General features: G+C 41.9%; 1 protein-coding gene and 1 long non-coding RNA gene across 14 annotated transcripts in view; one reads left to right on the top strand and one right to left on the bottom strand.

Moving 5' to 3' along the window:
- The window catches only part of SYNJ1 (synaptojanin 1), a 113,508-nt gene that overhangs the window by 4,808 nt on the left and 86,461 nt on the right, over positions 1–22,239 (bottom strand). For 5 of the 13 annotated variants that reach the window (XM_061627797.1, XM_061627809.1, XM_061627806.1 and 2 more), the window contains 7 exons: positions 15,644–15,781; positions 14,915–14,953; positions 13,037–13,081; positions 12,144–12,179; positions 11,984–12,054; positions 3,398–3,506; positions 2,066–2,286 (listed from right to left, as the gene is read on the bottom strand). In XM_061627797.1, the coding sequence (XP_061483781.1) occupies positions 2,066–2,286; positions 3,398–3,506; positions 11,984–12,054; positions 12,144–12,179; positions 13,037–13,081; positions 14,915–14,953; positions 15,644–15,781 (659 nt within the window). Of the gene's footprint in view, positions 1–275; positions 297–2,065; positions 2,287–3,397; positions 3,507–11,983; positions 12,055–12,143; positions 12,180–13,036; positions 13,082–14,914; positions 14,954–15,643; positions 15,782–22,239 lie in introns of all 13 variants that reach the window. The other 8 variants (XM_061627810.1, XM_061627798.1, XM_061627799.1 and 5 more) reach the window with 8 other exon arrangements.
- The window catches only part of LOC133385222 (uncharacterized), a 70,289-nt gene that overhangs the window by 9,864 nt on the left and 38,186 nt on the right, over positions 1–22,239 (top strand). The window lies entirely within an intron of this gene.

The raw sequence follows: 22,239 nt of genomic DNA, 5'->3' as shown, positions 1-22,239 counted from the left end.
ATTTATGTTGTTTGCTTGATTTGGGGAGAGGCTTACATGATACATTTTGAGAACTCTTGCTCTACGGGCCCTAGCATACCAAGCTAAATAAGGTGTTTTATATCAATATGCTGCAGAAAGCAAAAGGAAACTATGGCATGTCTGCCTATTTATGCAGGCAGGTGATTTCAATGCAAGTACAGATGTATGAAACAAAACTGTTCATACATCTTTTTTGTTTATGGAGAACATAGAATGGATGGACATTAACATAAGACTAGTAAAGAGTCAGGTACCTTTTACCCTGAAGGTTGATCCTGCTTGTGAGAAAGAGATAGATATCAAAGGGAAAGTATTAGGAAGAAATCAAAGGCAGAATGCTTTAAAAATGACTCTGTAGTATGTCTGTCCAATTGAATGCTCACCCAGTGTTAGCTGTTACTTTGATAACACACATATGCAAAAACACTCAACTATACTAATTGAACTTGCTATCACAAAAGCCAGGGCCAGCTAACCTTTTTCAGGTCAAGGACTGCACTGACTCATGGTCAAACCCCCGGGGCCACATGTCAAACTGGGTGTAGAAAACTGTTAGAGACTTTCCCATCAGCTATTGTATGTCAATTTTTATAATTTATTATTCATTACTAAATTAAGAAAAATATTTTTTAAATAAAATGGACATATCTGGAGGAGGCCTCAAAAACTTTTCCACATCATAGTATCATAGTGGGAGACCTATGAGAGCAGTCAGTAAGATTTTTTAAAAAGTAAATAAAAATGGGGGGCTCTGAGGGGTGCACACTTGTTGGGGACATCATGCCACCGCAGTGGAAGCAGTCAATAATTTTTAAAATGGGGGGTCTTGAGGGTACAAAAAACCCTTTTGGTGGGTGCAGATGTCCCATGTGGGCCATAGGTTAGCGACCTCTGATACCAACAGTACTTCAACTCAGGCCCTGCTCTTACAAAAGAAGCTGCCTCAACTGACAGGTTATGCTTGAGTCTAGCTATGCAGCAAGTATTTGGTAAGCTTGAAATACATTCTCTTAATAACCAAGGGACTATTCATTTGACTATCTCAGCCTGTGGCAGGTGCATTTTTAAATCAGCTCCAGATGACCTTTATTCCTGTTGCTATGTGAGCCAGATAATCATGTAACTGACTAGCTGCTAGCACATTCAAAGGTTAGGATGGATCGGGTTTTGCATTCTACTGCAACTACAGATTTAAAGCAGGCTGAGGTAATTAGGCTGTACTGGCTTCCAAGACTCAAAAGCTCTTTCTGAAACAAATCACTGCTAAGAGATTACTTTTCTTTGTCTAATTGCCAGTGGATATTCTAACAACACTGTTCTAGCTCTGCTCTAAATACCTCTTACATACTCATGCCATGCTATTTAGGGAAAGTGCATGGAGGACTGTGTTTTAACTGCCTCCTAACTTCACCAAGAAAATGGATGTTCAGTTGAACAACTTCCAACTCCTGTTCCCAATCCAGGCTAAAGTTATGCCAAGAAAAAGATCAGTCTAAGAAAATAAATTGTATGGAAGTCTCTGGGGAGCGCTTAGTCGCTGGTAGGGGTATTTGTGGGCGCTGACCTTTAGCCAGCCAGATGCCTCCCAAATGGCAAATGGATGCCACAGAGCTTCTCACCAGCTCCCCTTCCACCAGTTTCCCTTTAGTTGGATTGCTCTGTTAATTGTGCACAAGCCCCAATGAATTCAGTGGGGCTTAATTTCAAACAAATATGCACAGAATCAAATTTGTAACTGCCTCAGAGTAGAGACATATCACACTAATTAACCCACCTTTGAATTGCAAACATCTGTGTGAAAGTTAACTACAAAGAAGAAAACTAAATTTTACAGTGCTATTTTTCATTAGTTGGTTTAATGTGTTTCTTTGCGTTTTTTCCTCTACATGGTTTCTCATAGCCCTGTACTATAAATTTGAATGTAAAAGTCAGCAGTGTGTGAATGTGCTGCTCAGTAAGCCCATTAAAGTAAATGGAGCTGTGAAGCAGCGGTGCTAGACGAGTTGCACCAAAAATAAAGTATTATAAAGAATTGCATACATACTTGTTTCTGTGAAGGAATGGATTCAGAAGGCAAACTTTGGGATGATTTGCTACGAGGGGGAGGCTGTGGTGGTGCTTCCAGATTTTGTGGAGAAGTGGTCTGAGATGTTGCTGTCATAGGTATAAGAGGTTCCTGCATCTTTAGGACAGGGGGCGGCTGAGTGGTGGGATGAACAGGAATGGCAGCCTGTGGCTTAAGCGGTTCAGGAAGCATTGGGGATCCTACAAATACAAAGAAGGTATATTTTTATGGGATTAAGATTTTCTCAGTTAACACAAAACACACAGTTTTCTTGACAACAGCCAGTGTCTCATCACTGGACAGCAACAGGTAGGAAGAATAATCATCCGTACCTATGAATATGTTTTAAGAGTAAGCACAGTGTAGAGTTCAGGAAACCAGATCCAAAGAGCTGCTTAAACTCATTTGAATGCTTATACTACTTTTGGCCTTTCAAACTGCTTTTCAAACTCACATCAGTTTCAAAAGTGTTTGTCATTAAAGGAACTGCTCCTTGAGAATAACCGATCTAGACTCCTTGGGCTCATGGAACATGTCTTAACAGTTCTTTAGGTCCCGAGCAGAGAGAGTTCTTCGCACATTATGGAAGTAAGAGGTCAAAGTTTGAATAGTGCATACACCCGTTTTTCTCCATGATGCATAAGAATCGTTGGTGTATTTGATCACATACTATGTGTACATACCACAGCAGGTTTGGATGAGGCATGATTAGTCTTAAGGAGCAACATGGGTATACTGGCATGTTTGACAGTTGGCCCTGTAAGCTACTGTAATTCTAAAATTGTCCTTATATATAAAACAGCAGGAAATGGGGGTGGAAATGAGAATTGCTACCTTCAGATGCGTTACTCATCTCCAAAGTAGTCAACAACAAACTTTCCTGAGATTGCTTAGTAATCCAGTTCATTATGTTTTTTTCATGCTGTACTTCTGAAATACTTGTGTATCCATGTCTAAAGATCTGGACTACTTTCATACATATGGATAGGCACATTTTCTTGCAGGAAATTTTAAACAGGAACAGAGACCAGAAGCAGCTATTGAAATTCTAAAATCTTCTCTTTATAGCAGACCTATAGTTCATAGATTCGTTGTGTGAGATTGAGTCTGTATTCGATTAGTATCCTTGAACCACTTATAAATGTTATGTGCTACTAGGAAACTCTCTGACATTAATTCTTAAAGAGATGAGAACAAACAGGACACTGTCACAGAACCGGTAATGCTAAAGGGTGAAGTATGAGATGGCAAAATATAGGTTAGCCACTAAACTGAAGAATAATGACATCAAAGCAAAAACAAACAATTTACCTCTTGGTGATTCTGCTGGCTTGGGTTGGATTTCAGGTGTGTGTCTCCCCACAGGGGGACGGATGTGGCTTAGTGGTGCACTAATGACTCCAGCTCGGGGAGGAATAGTCTGAAAAGCATCAAGTTTAGAGATTCAATTAGGGCTATAATTTAGGAATTTTAATGATCACCTGTGAATTAAAGTTCAGTTTGCTTCAGATTGAGCAACATGGAATGTTAGACTACTGTATGGCTTTCTAGCTATTAGTAGAATCCTGAAAATCATTTGTTTATATTTAAGAAGTCAGTTTTTGGACTTCAAGTCTGCAGAGAAACATGCAGTTGGACATACAATGGTACACGTTTCTTATGGAGTTTCCAATGTTCAATAATTTTTACTTCTTGAAGCTTCATTTATGAAACATGTTCATCTTGTATAGTGGCTTTTGTTCTGTTTTCAGAAAATGCACATTTGTAATTATTGCATAAATATCTTTTTATATCTTAGAAAACTGCAAACATTCATCATCCAAACACACAAATTGCTGGATCAGAACAGTAGGAATAGTGTGATGTGGTAAGACACATCTGTCAGTTCTACTGTCAGGAACAATGATGAGTAGACCAGGGATTTCATTCTGAAGAATGATGTACATAATTTTCAAATGTGCAGTTTGCTCCATCTCAAAGACGTAGGTACTAGTAGTAAAAATCAACTAAACTGAGCAATATTATTATTCCATGAGATTTTCTGACCAATTTTAACTCTGAGACAAGATCCATTCAAACACACTTCTGAAAGATGCTCAGGCTTAGACTTTGAAAATTCTGCAATGAAGAATTACCCAATTGTGGCCAGGCACCCACTGCACTTATGGCCAAACTAGATACAACAAATTCAGACTCATTTTTTGTTCAAATGTCTGCTTCAGTCATATAAAAAGTAGAATTTATGTGCAGGTCTTACTTAATCACAACAGGGATATGGTGGATGAATGCTCACTGTCTTCGGATTCTCTGTTGCCTAAACTTCCCTGCCCCAACTCAAGAGACAGAAAGTGAAGCAGGCTAGGAAAAAAATTACTGGGGTGATGGACTGCAGACAAATTTTGTTTACCCCACCATGCACAACCATAATGTAAAATGGGCCATTAGTCTCACCTGAAAGGTGGTTTTCCCAGGTATCATGCCATCACATCGGTTATAGCGCCATCTAGCATCCGAAGGCAAGAATGCAAAGGAGTCAAGACCCTAGCTGCTCCTTCCGGTCCCACTCTAGTTCATTTGAGACAAGGCCGAAGTGAGACATCTTGACTGCCATTGCATACAGAACAGACAGAACAGCAAGGAAAAGGGCAACTGCACAAACAAAAGAGCAGCAACAGCCAGAACACATACACAAAGGACTTGACTCATTAACACATTATAACGTAGTTGAATTAAAGGAACCTTACCATGAAATACGTGTATGAAAAAGTGATACAAAACTATACACCCAGGCAGCCTCCATCAGGGAGGGCCATTATGGCATGATACCTGGGAAAACCACCTTTCAGATCAGACCAACAGTCTGTTTTCCCCAGGTAGCATGCCATCACATGGAATGTACTAAAGCAGCGAGAGAGGCTACCCGCTGCCTAAACATTAGAAACAACCTATTGCAGAACATGCCTCCCAAAAGAAGTGTCATCAGAGGCATAGCAGTCTATCTTATAGTGCCTGATGAATGGAAGAGGTGCATTAGTAGCGAATGAGCCATAGTAGAATGTGCTGTGATCTAGCGATGCACCTGAAGCTTGAGGGAGTCATAGGCCAGGTCAATGCAGACATGCAACCAACCAGAAGTGGATTTGTCACTTTCTTGAAAGGATATAAATTAGGATTCAGTTAGCCATATGTCTTGGGTACGGCAAAGGTAGACCTTGAAGGCTCTGAAGACATCTAGAGAATGCCAGGTTTTTTCAAGCAGGTGAGCCGGATTAGAACAGTTGTACCATGTCCTAGTTACCGTGAAACACAGAGCTTAATTTCAGTCATAAATATGGATCAGGACATAAAATGACGGAGTCCTTATGAAATAAGCAGAGATGGCAGCTGATGACACTGCTCCCTAACTCTGACCCCCATCAAGACGAAGTGAAGCCACTAGAAAAAGGACCCTGAGAGACAGCACTCGCAAGAGCACAGTTCTGAGGGATTCAAATGGGGGAAGCTGCAGTGCTTGCAGCACCTTCTGTAAGTTCCAGGATAGACAACAAATACCTACTACTGGAGCAAGCAAAGCAACTCCATTCAGAAAACGTTTAACTAGATAAGAGCCCACCTGCAAACCTCTGTGAATGAATTGTAAAACCCGTTGGGCAGAGGCTTTGGAGCGTTGCAGCCCACAGGAGGCACACCAGCTGAAAAATGCCAACCACATACTCTGCCTAGCAGGGGAATGGGCGGAACACATATAGGATGCCGTCTAGCCAAGGAGGCAGGAGAGTGTCTGTGGACTCAGTCTTTGTCTCTAGATACCTGGAAAAAAACCAGGAAAGCTGCTGAAGCAGTGTTGAAGAGGGAGAAACACTGTTGGATGTAGCCTCCACTCCCTGGAATCACTTGCTGCCTGCTGATCCAATCTGCAGTGACATTCAGAATCCCACTGAGATGTTCTGCCCTCAAGAGCAGCAGGTGTCTCTCGGCCCCTCCTGAAGGGTTTGAGCCTTGCTAGTTCAAATGAAATTTAATGCAGGCGTTGTCTTGACTGGAAGTGACAAAGGACCAGATGAAGTGCCCTCAACTTGAGCCACGTTACACAAATTGATAAATGGAGTTTTAAACTGCTGTATGTTACCCAGGGACCTGCAAATGAAGGTCAGGACTTGACTGAGGAAGCACTATCTTCCAGGAGAACTGCATCTCAGCACATATATGCCAATGCGAGTAACCTTGTGTTTAGTTACACAAATCAAGATGATGCAGTAAGCCTTAGCAAATGTCTTAAGTCACCCAGGAACCTGCTTGTGAACAGCAAGACTTAACTGAGCAACCAGCATAATTAACATATCTTGCTAAGTTACATTCACCCAGGAGGTCAGCCACGTGACCCTTAAAGCTTCCAATAGTCATGGGACCCTGAGAGCTTCCAATGAAGTCTTTGGATAAATCCAAATATTTACTCCAAAAGTTATGAAGAGCTGCAACTGTTCAGAGAAGCAATCTGGAGCTTTGCATTGATGTCCTAGAATTAGGTAGGGCAGAAACTCTCATGTAGTTGACAGATTCAGCTTAATTCACTTATCCTGCTTATTTACGTTTTCCCACTGGGATGAAAATAAGATCCTCCTCCATAAGGAAGTCACTGGATATTATAAAGGGCTGCCAGATTTTACACAGACATTTGTGAAGGGCTGCAACCATTCAGAAGAACAGAACAGAACCTTGAGCTGAGGCTCAGTAAGCTATTTGTATACCCTCTCTACACTGAGGCCCCCTAAAGGAGCCATCAGGTTATGAAGGGCTGCAAAAGTTTACACAGCCAGGTTATGAAGGGCTGCAACTGTACCAAGGAACAGACTGGAGTTTTGAATTGAAGCTCATGATGCAGTTCACATACCTTCACTACCCTGAGGCCCCATAGAGGAGCCACCAGGTTATTCTACAGTTGCCTCTGGAAATGGCCTGCTGCTGTTCAGGCCTAGAGAAAACTGGAGCTTTAAGCTGAGACTCATGAGGCCATTCACGTACCTTCACTACACTGAGAAGAGCCATCATGTTATTCTACTGTTGTCTCTGTACATGGTCAGCTGCTGTTCAAACCTTGGGAGAAGTGGAGCTTTGAGTTGAGGCTCATGAGGCAATTAATATGCTCTCACTAAAATGAGGTCCCTTGGAGGAACCACCAGGCTATTATACTATGCCTCTAGAAATAGCCTGCTGCTCTTCAAGCCTTGAGAGACCAGGATCTTTGAACTGAAGCTCATGAGGCAATCCATATGCCTTCACTACTCTGATGCCCCCCCCCCAGGGGAGCCACCACATTATTCTAATGTTGCCCCTGGAAACACAGTCTGCTGCTGTTCAGACTTAGGAAGAAAGGTAATCAGGTCTCTTAGAAATATTGAACCTACTGTTGTAGTGCCTCCAATAAAAAAAGGCGGAAATACTGCTCAGCCGAGGACTACGCCATATCTCTGCCCAAAGGTTTTGAGCAGAAAGACTAGGCCAGAGGCACCATAAAAATGGCGGGAAACTCCTCAGCATAGACTACGCCAGCCCTTTCCACAGTCACTGAACAGACTAGGACCCAAAACACAGCGAAGAGTTATAAACGCTACAAATTTCTCTCAACCACAAGCAGCATCGACATCAAATGTTACTGCTCTGGTGCAATTTCTGAGGAGGAATACTTGGAAGGCCGAAGTTTGGCTGCCCTACTTACCTTAGGACCTGAGGTGACCAAGGTGTCACACCTAAGAAGAATTGCGCACACAAGGTGAAGCCCAAATTGCAGTTCAACATTCCTCCCAGTGGGAGACAGATGGAACTGATGACCGCTGAAATGGCCACTGCTGCATATCACTGCTCTGTACCTCAATAGTGAAATCCATAAAAAACAGCACAGGGTGGCCCAGTCATGGTTACACACATGTAGTAGAGGGAAGCGGTATATGGATAGATTCCTGATTAATCCACACACGCACAGGTAGAAGGGTATGGTGGATTAACAGGGCCAGTGCCGTAACTAGCCAGGTGCAACAGGTGCACAGGCACAGGGCACAGGATGAAGGGGGCCCTGAAATGGAACTGACAAAAAAAATTGTCAAATATAATAATATTTTCAAATTTTAAATTTTGCTGCCGTGCTCTGCTGTGAGGTTCAGATGTCGGTGAAGCAAGTGCGTCGAGTGGGCCCAGGCAGCCCATTGCATTATTTAGTGGTTTAGCGATTGGTCATTGCGTCGCTCAGTCCCTGAGTTATTTAAAATGCAAATTTACAGCATTTTTGACACTCTATTGTCTCAAATAGATTGGCGTTATGAGCAACTGAGAACTATCTGTGATGATTTTTGCTTTCTCTATGGCTCGTCTTTAGAATCGATGAGCGTTGCTGATTTACAAAAATCAGCTGCAGATCTCGCTATTAAGTATAGCAAAGATTTAAATATGTACGAGCTCACATGTGAAATTCAAAGCTTTAAGTTTGAAGCCTTGACACTAATACAAAACATTAAAACTGCAACTCCGCTTGATATTCTACAGGCTCTTCATGACTTTGGATTAACTGAGTCATATCCGAATATCAATGTTGCTTTCTGAGTATTTCTCACTCTTCCCGTTTCTACTGCTTCGTGTGAGAGACGTTTTAGCAAGTTAAAATTAATTAAGAATTATTTAAGATCGACTATCGGACAAGAACGATTATCCAATCTTTCCATAATTTCGATTGAATATAATATCGTTAAAGATATTAATTATGATGATGTAATCAATGAATTTGCTGAAATGAAAGCCAGAAAAGTGCAATTAAAATAATTATTTTCATTTATAAATACATGTGAATGATCTTGTATATTTCTTGTGTACACAAAAATTATTTATAAACAATTGTTGTATCGTATTTGTTTTATTATTTCCCCCCCCCCCAAAAAAAAATTAAGGGGCCCAAAAATAAAACCTTGCACAGGGCACATGAAAAGCTAGTTACGGCACTGAACAGGGCCAAAACTACTGCATGGGTTAGAGGTGGTTTGACCTCTAAATGCATCCAAGAAATGCAGCCAAGGGCAAAAATAACACGAACAGTCAGCTGAAATGCAACCGAGGGTGAGGGCAAGCGTAACCGCATACAATAGAGGGGAGTGGTTTGAGCTCTAAATGCAGCCAAGAGATAACAGCCAAAATTAACCTCACACAGTCAACTGCAGCCCAAGCAAAGGAACTTGAGTGGTTGGCCGAGGGCTAAATCAAGTATCTGTAGTCACTAGGTGTGCCTGTTGTTGTAGTGACAAGACAGCAGCATCATGATTGCAGCCTCCAACTGACAAGTGGGAGCTGAAGAGGGCTCCAACACAGCAATGCCAGGAGACTGAGCCCTAGCCTCTGTGACTGGCGAACCAGCAGTGCAGGCACGGGAAGCTGGTGAGCAATGGAGGAGTGCACTGGAAATTGGAATAGGCTGCCAGTCTTTCTTGACCAGTAACACAGACCTCTGATCTAGCCTGCTCCACAGCAAAAGTGGCCATAGTAGAGGACACTTCCAGCAAAGCTGGGAAATGTACCATGCCCTCCTGGCAGCCAGATGAAGAGTGCTTGGTTTTGGCAGCAACCTTAGAGTGGTTCTTGGAGGAATGGTGCTGGAGGCCTTGCACTCTGATGCCTTGGACCCCATAACGGATTGAGGTGTTGTGGCGGAAACACAACACAATGCTGCTCCACCTCAGATAGCAGATCAAGAAAATCCACAATTGGCTGTGGACCTGACATGGCATATACACACACACAGTAGAAGGGTGTAGTACCTGGTGCATCTAACACTGAGGCACCTGTACCAGTAGAAGGGTGTGGTGATTTGGGGCTAATACATGGTATACAAGCATACAGTAGAGGGGTGCAGTACCTGAAGTCCAACACATGCACAAGAGGAAGGGTGTGGTGAATCTAACCGTGAGGCACATGCACACAGGAAAGGAGTGCAGTACCTTAAGTCCAATGCATGCAGTAGGAGAGTATGATGATTTCATGCACTAGAATAGGGGTGCGATGATTTCAGTTCTTAACACACACACACACAGTAAAGGGCACTGTGACAGTAGAGGGGTATGTTGATTTAGGGGGCCAGGTCCACACACACAGTAGAGGGGTGTGGCAAAGCCCCCACTTCACATCAGTTGTGCTTTTTTTTTTAAATGTATACATATAACTCCTCCCTGCCCTCTGTCCAAATTAGGGAGAGGAGGGAATGGACAAAATAACAGAGCTTGACGAGAAAAGCAAACGAATCATTTTAAACAAAAAGAGCGGGAAAATTCAAACAAAATGGTGGGTGGAAGGCAAAGGTCAGCCAAAAAGGAGGGAAAGTCCCAACAGCCTGGAGCTGCAGCCGTAAGCTCCAAAGGGCTTGCCTCAGCCAGCCATGTGGCCACACAGTAGAGGCAACACAGAGACCCCCACTGCTGCTTCAGCACAAAATGAAAAGTCGCAAGGGAGTGTCACTGCCCCCAACGAACGGCCTGAGCTGCAGCCATGAGACAGAAAAGTGGTAACAGGTGCTGCCGCCCCAGCAGCCGATACGAGCTGCAGCTGCGAGCTCTGGTAAAGGAAAGATCTGGGACTGCAGCATGAGCCTTGTTCAAGAGGGAGTCCCAAAGGACTTCCGGGGCCGCCACTGTGAGCCTCACGAGGTAAGGAAGCCAGCTCTGCCAACAAGCAAGGGGGGCTGCAGCTGTGAGCCCCGCAAAGGTGGGAAACAAAGATCTGCTCTGCAAAGAAGCAGGGGAATCTGCGGAGCTGTAGTCGCAAGTCCCACAAGGGTGGAAATGGGGAGATCTGTGGGGCAGCAGCTACAAGCCCCATGAAGAAGGTGGAGATGACAAATAGTGAGAGTTGCGGGGCTGCAGCTGCGAGCTCAGCAATGAAGGTGGGGAGGGCTGGGGAACTGCCAGAGCTCCAGCAGGGATCAATTCCCACATAACAAAAACAAACACTCTTACATACTCCTGACACCACTACTCCCAAACAATCCTAGAAAAACTCACTACAGTAAGGATAAAGAGATCAGCCTCAGATGAAAGCAAGAATGAACTGGAGCAGGACCAGAAGGAGCAGCTAGGGTCTGACTCCTTTGTATTCTTGCCTTCTGACACTAGATGGTGCTATAATGCACATGATGGCATGCTAACTGGGGAAAATTAAACTTCTCCCACCTTTACACGTGAATGAAGCAGACACATGATTAAACAAAAAAGGCTGCCCCCATCATGAGTAGTTTGGCTCTTAATACCCTGCTGATTGAATCTACTGTACAGATAGTATATTTAAGAGGGTATCCTCCCAGAGATTGTGAAGAGACACATGAGAGGCAGAGATCTCTGTGCTATGTTGCGGCTAGCCATTTAGGGCTTTGTAGTTTATAATCAGATCCTTGTATTGTGGCCAGGAGAGAACAAGAGCCAGTGCAAACTCTGGAACACTGCTCTCTAATGTAATAACACTAAAGTGATGCAATATCTTGATGTTATAAGACTATGAATAAAGGGTTGATCAAATTTGATCAGTTACGTGCTCTTAATCATTTTCAAGTCATATGGGAAAATACTAAACTAGTCTTCATAAACAAAGACTCAAAATTGAAAAACAAGCTCAAACTGCAAGAATGTTTATTTAGAGAAATGAGGAAAGAAGCTAAATCATGAAATCTTAGTGTTGGGATTCAAATTAAATGATAATACAGATATTAGAAGTTTTTTTTGTAGAAAAAGAGGATTCTTTGGCTAGTGTCACTAAACCTGAAAAATTATTTGAAGAGAGTACACAATTAAGTTTCATCTTGCTCTTTTTCAAGAACTTTGAAGGAAATACACTAAAATTCAAGATGAACCATCACAAATTCTGAATGCCTACCGGTCTACATGTACTATATCCAGATGTTCCTATGCTTGTAAGTCCAGCTGGAGTTGGTGACTGACTCTGAACTGCAGAAAGAGTAATACGTCACTAAATTAGAATATATTTCAAAGTCCAGGTTCTCTGCAATTAAGTATTTATAATCAATATATAGTACCTATGTCTTTTCTTTGCGGCCCAGGGCTTTTCTGACCTTTGGCACGTAAACAAACAAATAAAATCAGTCTGTACTATTGTCCACTTAAATTTACATATAGATAACTGATGTTTAGATAAAAATATTGCAAACATCCTAATCCTGAAGATTTGTATTATTGTATCTCCCTGTACTTATAACATTATGTTTTGATAGTCTTTAATGGCATAGCAATTGTATGCTTTATTCTCTCAGCATAGCATGCCCCTGGAAATATGAAACAAGCATTTGGGGATCCTCTATGAATGGTCCTGTGAATAGTCACATTAGATGCATTGTGAAGATGAGAACTAATTTGCAGAACAGGTTATCCATGGTTTTAGTAAAATGCGTATTGATTTCAAATAGGCTGAATTTCCTCCAGTGCTTACAAGGAGACTAGTGTGACAGTTCATGCCTAATCTAAACTATAGTTATGCAGTTTTCAATTTCAATATCTCAAAAAAACCCAAACCCAACTAGTACATTTTCAGTAGAAAATATGTCTAAAGCATCTTCACACCTGCCCAATCACTGCATCAACAGAAAGGTTTTGTTTCACGCAATTTTGCATCCCATGGAACTGAAAGTGCTTTTTAATTGTAAGCTTACACACACACTTACTTGCATAGATAGCAAACCCATGAAATACCTTTGTTGCTTTGAGGTTTTTTTTTAAATGGTGCCCTTTGTTCTGTAATTTCTTAAACAAAAACAAATTCAACTCTATTTACGATGGCTGAATTATTATCTTGATATGTCAATACTGAAAATTATAAAGTACAAATAGGACCCAACATGAAAGGACAGAGCTATGCATGAGTATTTGCATATACAATTTAAATATCTAGTTTGACATGAGGAATAATGGTTACCTTCTTCTCTCCTAGCTACAACAGGGCTGGGAGGAGCACCAAGACCTTATTAGAGAAAAGCAGTATATTGGCAATGCAGCAGATTAAGGAAAGATAGGAATGAACAGAATTGCAAGGTTTCTGTTTTAAATACAGTGATTAAATTTAACTGTACATTGCTGTGATGTGAAAATGAATATGCAAGCACAGAGTTCACATTTAGAAAGATTAAACAGCTTTTGTTTTATTTTTCATTGATAGGATCACATTTATCTCACAAACAAGATGATAATGATAATGATAATGATAATAGAAGAAGAGGAGAAAGAAGAAGAATGCATGCTTCTTGGTCAAGACCCAAACTGTGAATCAAAGTTCATTGTGCCTTGTAATTATACAGAACTGTCACAACCATCACAGAAGGACCCTTTGAATGAGTTCATTCACAGTGAGAGCCTGTAGCAATAGCACTTGTTCACAGAATGAGCTCTACAGAAATTTCAGTAGATCACCTCCTAGGCTTTTTAAAAAACATCCACAAATAGCTAATACATACATCTTGTCCATTTGTAAGTATTGTTTTTTACTATAGCTAGGACTCAAAGGCACTCCAGACAAGCACAAAGGAGGCTACAGCAGGAAGGGGTGTGTGAGACAGTCTTATCTTGTAAGCAAAACTACTTACAGAAGTTAGGATCCAAGGTTGTGCAGGTGAGAATGCAATCACACCCATATGCTGGGTACAGTTTCTGAATAAATAGTATACAATGTATACATTTTTATGTATATATCATACTCAGGACCCCAATACCTCAAGGACTGCTTCTCCTCACATGAACCAACCCAGATCCCGTATCTGTCATCCAAAGCCCTTCTGTGTCCCCACTCCAAAGGAGGTGTGATGGGTGGCAACATGAGAAGGGGAGATCCAACTCAACCCACCCCACTAAAAAAGCTTTAGCAGAAGAGGATGCCAAAAACATGTATTACCCTCCAAATAAAACTCCAAAAGTCTGGGTGAATAAAACAGATAGTAATGGCACCAGGCATGCCTCCCTGTGGAGAGCATTCCACAAATGGGGAACCACCAGTGAAAAGCCCCATTTTATACATGTTATTGGGAAACAGATTTTTTATACTTCTTTCTGTAAGTCACTTTTGTGAAAAAAGTTAGCAATAACAATAATAAATTATTTTGTTCACTGTTTTGCACAATTTTTTAAAGCAGAAAATCAAATAGGTGTTTCAATGTACAAAATGATCAAGTTGTCCTCCACCTAAAGAAGTAAATGTGAGGACAACCAAACCCTGCTTACCAAACTGGATTAAGGGCTTTTGGAAGATTTCACCACCTTCTGTCCAGCAAGAAGTTCTCTGTCAACTGCTCTGAGTCACTTCCATGGTGTATTTTGGGGGCACTTATAGAGCGTTAGGAATTTTTCTCTTTTTAAAAAGGTATTTTCACCTTTTCTGAGCCAGGTGCTCAGAAGTCAAGGGATATAGCTGTATATAACAAACAAATGTGCCCCCACATAATCTCAATTACAGGTTTACCCACATTTGTAATTAACATTTAATTAGTCATGTTACTATATTTTTAGCCCCATCTTTAACATTTTGTAGTAGGTAACAACTTTACTATATTTACGGAAAAATAAGAATTCTAGACTAAAAATGGGTCACAAAACCTTTGTTAAAAACAAGAAGAGATATCCAGCTAACTTACACCCAGAGCAGACCCACTGAAATCAATTTAAGTCCAGTGATTTCCATGGTCCTACTGTGAATATGTATGACCAACACATATCAACTAAAGTATTAACTTAGGAATATATTATAGAATAGTTTACACAAAATGTTTTGCTCATTATTTAAGTCATATTTGAACACAAACATTACCTCCAAATTCTCTTCTAGTAGGTGCAGGACTCTTGCCCCCTTAAGAGTAAGAGGTAAATGCAGCAGTCAAGAAAAAGTATCAGTTGAAAAAGAAGTATTAGATAAAGAGAATGAAAGAAAGAATTATGATCAATAAATGCATTGTATAGTTTTTGAGGGCTTCATGCTCACATTTAAAAGCTGTTTTAGTGAAGCTAGAAAAGCATCATAGACAGCAGTGACTGCATCAGATGGCTAAACCATAGTTTAGCATAATAATTTTGGGCTCATGCACTCTTCTCCCCTCTCTTCTTCCAGTGCAGTCAAAAGGAAGGAGTTTGGAAGATTTTGTTTCTGCTTTTCCTCAAGTGCAGTTTGTCATGTCATCCAAACTGACAAAACTGTAGGTAGTGGTAACTATGGTTTGTTTGAAACCATGGATTATGAAGAAGCTTGTTTCAAACAAACCATGGTTAACATTAACCATGGTTTTGTCACTTCAGAAGTCACAGTAAATTGTGGTTATGCAAAAACAGAACAGAAAGCTTCCAAAATCCTTCTCACAGCCATAATGGAGGGATGTGTGTGTATGTGCGCGTGCAAGAGAAAGAAAGTAGGCATGCAAGGTTTCCCTAGACTCTCATATTGAACCATGGGTTCAGTCAATATCAAGATGTGCCTAACTTAAGCTCATTTACCACCAAAAATAGAACTTTCTTAAGGTATTATTTTCACATTTTACTGGCTTACCTGATGGTGGAGGTGGTCTCTGTGGTGGAGCAGGACGAGCAGGAGGTGCTCCTGGGCGAGGTGGTGGCTGGCGTTTGGGTTCCAAACCTTGAGTAGACTCTCTTTGTTGAGTAATTGGTTGAAAATCTATTGGAGAACCTGACAATAGTAATTTGTAAACAAAGATAATTTTTTTCTAAAAAACGAAATACTCCTACTCAGAGCTTGGAAAAGTTACTTTTTGAACTACAACTCCCATCAGCCCCAGCCAGCATGGCTACTGGATTGGGCTGATGGGAGTTGTAGTTCAAAAAAGTAACTTTTCCAAGCTCTGCTCCTACTTAAATATCAACTATTTTTCAAAATTATATTATTCAAAGCAGCTTTCAGGACACGTATCTTAGTACAGGAAAATTCTAAACTAAGTTACAACACATGTAACAGTTAGGACAATTGCTCTGATGAAATATCTTGCACAACTAAAAGTAATAAAGGGCCCTTAAGTCATAACCAACATGCCTTACAATAGTGTCAAAATGCCTTCATCTTGGGTCTGCTCTTTTAGAATTTGAAGTTCCCTATAGACCAACTAATGACACATGGTGCTGTCACCTGCCAAATGCTTCCCCTTGTAGCACATGGTCTGGCTCATTTGGATGAGCCATCTGATAATATAACCCAGCATACTTCACATTCTGTTTTATTGTTTCCATTCATCTAACATAAATGTTTGTGTATATGTTTTTGGATAAAGTCTGCCGTATTTGCCTTTCTATCTGACAAGTGGAACCATTTTACTCAACAGAAAGGTCTTTCTCTGGGGGCACCAGGACACTGCCAAGTGGGTATTGTCTTCCTCTCCTGTTGCTTGAGGCAGGACAGAGTTAACACTCCAAGGGACTCTTACCTTAGCCCCTCCCACGGAGTGACAGTTCGCTGTCTGGCCAAGCTTGAAAGTATTACACTTATAACGCTGACATCATCATGACTCAAAATAACATTGCATGCACTGAAGCCAACATGAAACATGAACTTGCAAACTTCTAGGTCAGTTCCCCAACCCTTCAATCTCCCCCCATTTTCCTTGTGTTGTTCTTCCTCATGTTGCATCCCAGGGTGGGCCTTGGCGGTGTCCTGGTGCCCCCAGAGAAACACCTTTCTGGTGAGTAAGACGGTTCCTTCTCAAGTGGGCATCAGGACACCCCCAAGTGGGATGTTCCAAAGCTGACCTTCTGTGTGGGTGGGTACATGCCCCTTAATGATCCAGCAGCACCTGCTAAGAAACTCGCTTCCCCATGGCTGCCTCCGCAGATGCATAAATGCCCATCTTACAGTACGTGATAAATGTATCCGGGGTTGCCCAAGTGGCTGCCCGACAAACCTTGTAGAGGAACATTTGTTGTAAGTGCTGCATAAGCAGCTGCTGCTCTTGTTGAATGTGCCATGATACCAGGTGCAGAGTAAGGTGACCCCCTGAATGCTTTGGAAGCAGCTACAGAAGCTCCATCTAGGAAGAACTCACTAATGGACACCTGGTAATTTATGCAACCAAACCTCCTGAGTATTTCGAAAGCAGCTAGGAAATCTCCAACTAGGTGAAACTTCTCATACCTACAAAGCAATCCCTGAAATATTGCCATGCTACACGAACCTGCTGAGTGCCAGTAATCTGCAAACATAAATATTCCATTTTTGGGTAAGGTAATAGAGCGTGTGGTGGCCTCCCAGCTCCAGGGATTCTTGGATGAAACAGATTATCTGGATCCATTTCAATCTGGTTTCAGGCCTGGTTATGGGACAGAGACGGCTTTGGTCGCCTTGGTGGACGACCTACGCAGAGAACTGGACAGGGGGAGTGTATCCCTGTTGGTTCTGCTGGACCTCTCAGCAGCTTTTGATACCATCGACCATGGTATTCTTCTGGGCCGCCTTGCTGGGATGGGACTTGGGGGCACTGTTTTGCAGTGGCTCCATTCCTTCCTAGAGGGACGAACCCAGAAAGTGGTGCTGGGGGATTCCTGTTCGACCCCTTGGCCATTGACCTGTGGGGTCCCTCAGGGCTCAGTTTTATCCCCTATGCTATTTAACATCTACATCAAACCGCTGGGAGAGGTTGTCCGGGGGTTTGGGGTTCGGTGCCATCAGTATGCTGATGACACCCAACTCTATGTCTCCTTTCCATCTAATTCCAAGGAAGCTGTCTCGGTTTTAAACCAGTGTCTGGTGTCAGTGGTGGACTGGATGAGAGTGAACAAACTGAAGCTTAATCCAGACAAGACAGAGGTGCTCCTGGTCAGTCGTAAGGCGAATCAGGGAATAGGGATACAGCCTGTGCTGGATGGGGTTACACTCCTCCTGAAGACACAGGTTCGCAGTTTGGGTGTGCTCCTGGACTCAGCGTTAAATTTGGAGTCCCAGGTTTCTGCAGTGGCCAGGAGTGCTTTTGCACAATTAAGATTAGTGCGCCAACTGCGCCCGTTCCTTGAGCTGTCTGATCTGGCCACGGTGACACATGCCTTAGTTACATCCCGTTTAGATTACTGTAACGCGCTCTACGTGGGGCTGCCTCTGAAGACTGTTTGGAAACTTCAGTTGGTACAACGTGCTGCAGCCAGAATGTTAACTGGGGCTGGTTACAGGAACCGTACTACCCCCCTGTTAAAAAAGCTCCACTGGTTGCCAGTCTGTTTCCGGACACAATTCAAAGTGCTGGTGTTGACCTATAAAGCCCTATACGGCTTAGGTCCAGGCTATTTATCAGACCGTATCTCCCTGTATGAACCTGCCCGGGCCCTGAGATCCTCAGGAGAGGCCCTTCTCTCAATACCCACATCTTCTCAAGTATGACTAGTGGGGACGTGTGAGAGGGCCTTCTCGGTGGCTGCCCCTAGGCTTTGGAATTCCCTTCCTAGGGAGGTAAGAATGACCCCCTCTTTGCAGTCCTTCCGCCGACAAGCAAAGACCTTCCTATTCCAACAAGCCTTTGGAATTGAAGGGTAAGGATAGGGCGTGAAGGGTGCTGCATTGGTAATGTCTATTATATCATTTTTTTAGCTATATGTGTGTATGGTTTTAATATTGGAAATAGTTTAATCTTATTTTAATGTAGACTTTGTATGTTTTTAATTATATGTATTTTTTATCCGGAAGCCGCCATGAGTTCCAGTTTTGGAAAAATGGTGGGGTATAAATAAAGATAATAATAATAATAATAATAATAATAATAATAATAATAATAATAATAATAATAAACTACTGTTTAAATGAACACAAAGGAACAATAGGCCTGGTAGCCTTAATTTCCAGTGAATTAAGGATTATATAAGAAGCATATGTTTGTCTTCGATTCTGTTGCCCACATTCTCAAAAAACTATATAAAAAACTATCTACCTATTGAAGACAACGAATAAAGACAAGTTAACTTACACGCAGAACATGCATTAAATTTGCTACTGAACCTCCTTGAGGGAGGAAACGAAATGGCATCACATGTGTGTAAACCTTAGCCAAGTTACCAAATTGTGCAGAGTAGTAATCCCTACCAAAGGTTACTTTGTTCCAGCAAATAATTTGTTTGTAATATTAATCTATAAACTGTTTTACGTTGCCCTGGGACCTGGTGGCAAAAGGCGGGCAATGAATTGAACATCAGTACCATTCCAACAGTTCTTTAGCTAATGAACTGAACATCCTGGTAAAATAATAGTGAATATGTTGTTGCAGAAGATAATACTGAATATGTTGTTGCAGAGGATATGGCTGAAGCCTCATGGAAACTTGTGAAAAAACAAGCTCATCTATATTCTATTTATTTGTTGCTATTTAATAGTTATTGTTAAGGTATCCTATAAGGGACCCTTAAACTCCTCAAGAATTGGTATTATATGTAATATCCATTCCTTTAGCTATTAAGGACTGCAGCTCTTCAGGACAGCAAACTTATGCTATGTGTTGCTACTCTTGGAAAATACTTCCAAACAAAATTTTCACAGGGCCATCTGCTAGAAATAACATTCTCATGAAGCTCATGAGGTAACTGATATTTACTTATATGCCTCTGATCCTAGAGGAAACAACAGACTATTCCCAAAGGGCCAATATTCTGGTGTGTTCTGAGGGGGGAAAATCTGACAGTCTCCAGACATGTCTTTATAACTCTTCAACACTGTATGAACATTCTCAGGTCCAAAGAACCCCATATTGGCAACATTTAGGACTGGAAAAGATCAGATGGTTTGTCAGAATGATCCAATGCTGCTAACATTCTACAAAACAAATGAATAAAATGTTCATTCTTAACAGCATGTGAGATACTTTCTTTTCAATCTGTACCAAGAAGTTACTTCCTTTCCCCTTCTCAGTATCTGGAGTCACCTGAGGATCAAGGGAAAGTGTTCATAGCAGCATCTGACTGTCTAGCAACCTGTAATGTCACCCTGAACGGTGCCCCCCAGCCCCTTGGAATTGCATGCAAGTCTGCAAACTTAATACCCTCCTCATCTGAAGAACTGTGCCCATGATACGACTTTCTCCTAATCTGACTGTGCGTCAGACTAATTTTATTTATTTATTATTTTATGCTCAGTTGAATGTAGGCATTAAGCAGATATATAGCCCCTGCGTTTTCTTTGTGGAGACCAGAGGTTGTTTTTTTTAGTGAAGTGTCTTTGTCTTTTGCTTGTGCCCACAAATTCATCACTTGATGAAGATAACATACATGAAGCAGGCCCCAGTACTTGCAGTTGAGATGGGTGCTGCACATTTGACAGCTCAGCTGCATGCTTGATTGTAGTTTGCCAAACTGAATTAGTGTACTTCAACTGACCAGGGCATCCAGGCCATGCCTCCCTCATATAGCATGTTTGTAGTGGCCACTAGTTGCTGCCCAATCATTGACCCTTAGATGAGGAGGATGTCACACCCTCCACAGGACTACCTAAGACTATTGAGGGAACACAGCAGGGTTACTCAGACCAAACAGTTAGTTTACAAGTCCACAGACATCAGGAGTTGACTTTGCCATCCTTGATGGAAAAGCCTCAAGGTGGGCTGCTCTTCCACCTGTGAACCATTTATATCCTTCTCCAGAGAGACAACTGAATCATCATACACATTCTGTTGTGTCTCAGTGGTTTGTCTGCCAAACCTCTGTACCATCAGCCTCAGTGCTCTACCTCTGGACACATCATGTGGGTCTGGTTAAACACTGTCACATGTTCTCTGTTGCTACTTGAAAATACTGTTGAAATGCAGCTAGTTCTGCAGAAATGTCATCCATCTGAGCTCTTCTAATGTGATTTAATGCAGCAGGACTTAAATTAAAAGATTCCACCTGCTGAATTTCCTGACTGAAACTGGAGATGGCAGCAGAAAGCAAATTAACTGTCTGTGTTGAATCTTTATGCTGTTGCTGCTTTTTGACCAGAGGTTGTTTTTGACCAGAGGTGGCAGCATTAAGCAATGGCACCGTATCTAAACAGGTCTGTGGAAGTTCAGACTGCTGGGTGTTAAACGCAGTGCATTTTTCTTCCTCTGAATTTGAGCAAAAAAGGACCAAAGGACCAAAGGATCTGGAGCCCTTTCATCCTCATCTTTTGCTGCCACCCACTGCTGGCTTTGCTCTCCCACATAAGTTGCTCTTCTGCACTTCTAATAATGTTGGTAAAACTGCATTTTTATTTTTGTCCTTCGTTTTGGCGGTATTTTCCCTCCCTGATTGCTCTGCTACCACATCGCTTGCAGGGTTTGCAATGCTTTTGTGCATGTTTCTGGCCCTCTCTGTGCTACCGCAAGAGTTAATGGGCTGCCGGCTGCCTGTGAGGCTGTTTTCTGTTGCCCAAATGGCAGCCTTCTGCACTAATACTGTTGGTAAAATTGTGTTTTTATTTTTCTCTATAGTTCTGCCGACATTATCATCATCATCATCATCATTAATATCCCACCCTTCCTCCCAGCAGGAGCCCAAGGCGGCAAACAAAAGCACTAAAAACATTAAAACATCATAAAAACAAACTTTAAAACATATTAAACCAAAACATCTTCAAAAATGTTTTCCCTCCTTGATTGCTCTGCTACCGCATTGCTTGCAGGATTTTCAGTGCTTTTCTGCTGATTCCTGGCCTCTCTCTGTGCTACTGCAAGAGTGACTGGGCCACACGCTGACTGTGAGGCTGTTTGCCATTGGTCAAAATGGCAGCCGCTTCCATGAGCACTGCCGTGGCTTGTCTTCTTAAGTGTCATCTTGCCTGAGTGGGCTGAAGGTGCTAGCGCACCAACCACTCCTGCAGCTTTGTGCCATGACTTTAATCTTTTAGACTGCTCTATAGAGATTTTGTTACGATCCTTGTGTTTTTAACCAACATCTTTTTCTGTAAGAGGGCTGAAGGCACTATGGCACCACCTGCTTTTGCCACTTTCTATACTGATTTTATTTTTTGGAGTGCTCCTTTGGCATTTTGCTTCTATCAGGGTCCCCCCCCTTTCAGAAAAGTCACAGTTGAATCAATAGACAGAATTCATTAGATAAAATGAAATTAATTTGAACACCTCAGCTAATTACCTAGGTAATTAATTCAGGATATCAAATGCTTAGGGCAATCAATTTAACAATATAATA

This window comes from Rhineura floridana, chromosome 5 (genome assembly GCF_030035675.1).
Source record: "Rhineura floridana isolate rRhiFlo1 chromosome 5, rRhiFlo1.hap2, whole genome shotgun sequence".
NCBI classification, from domain to species: Eukaryota; Metazoa; Chordata; class Lepidosauria; order Squamata; family Rhineuridae; genus Rhineura; species Rhineura floridana.
The sequence above is the reverse complement of the archived record's forward strand: the minus strand, read 5'-3'. Positions and strand labels throughout refer to the sequence as shown.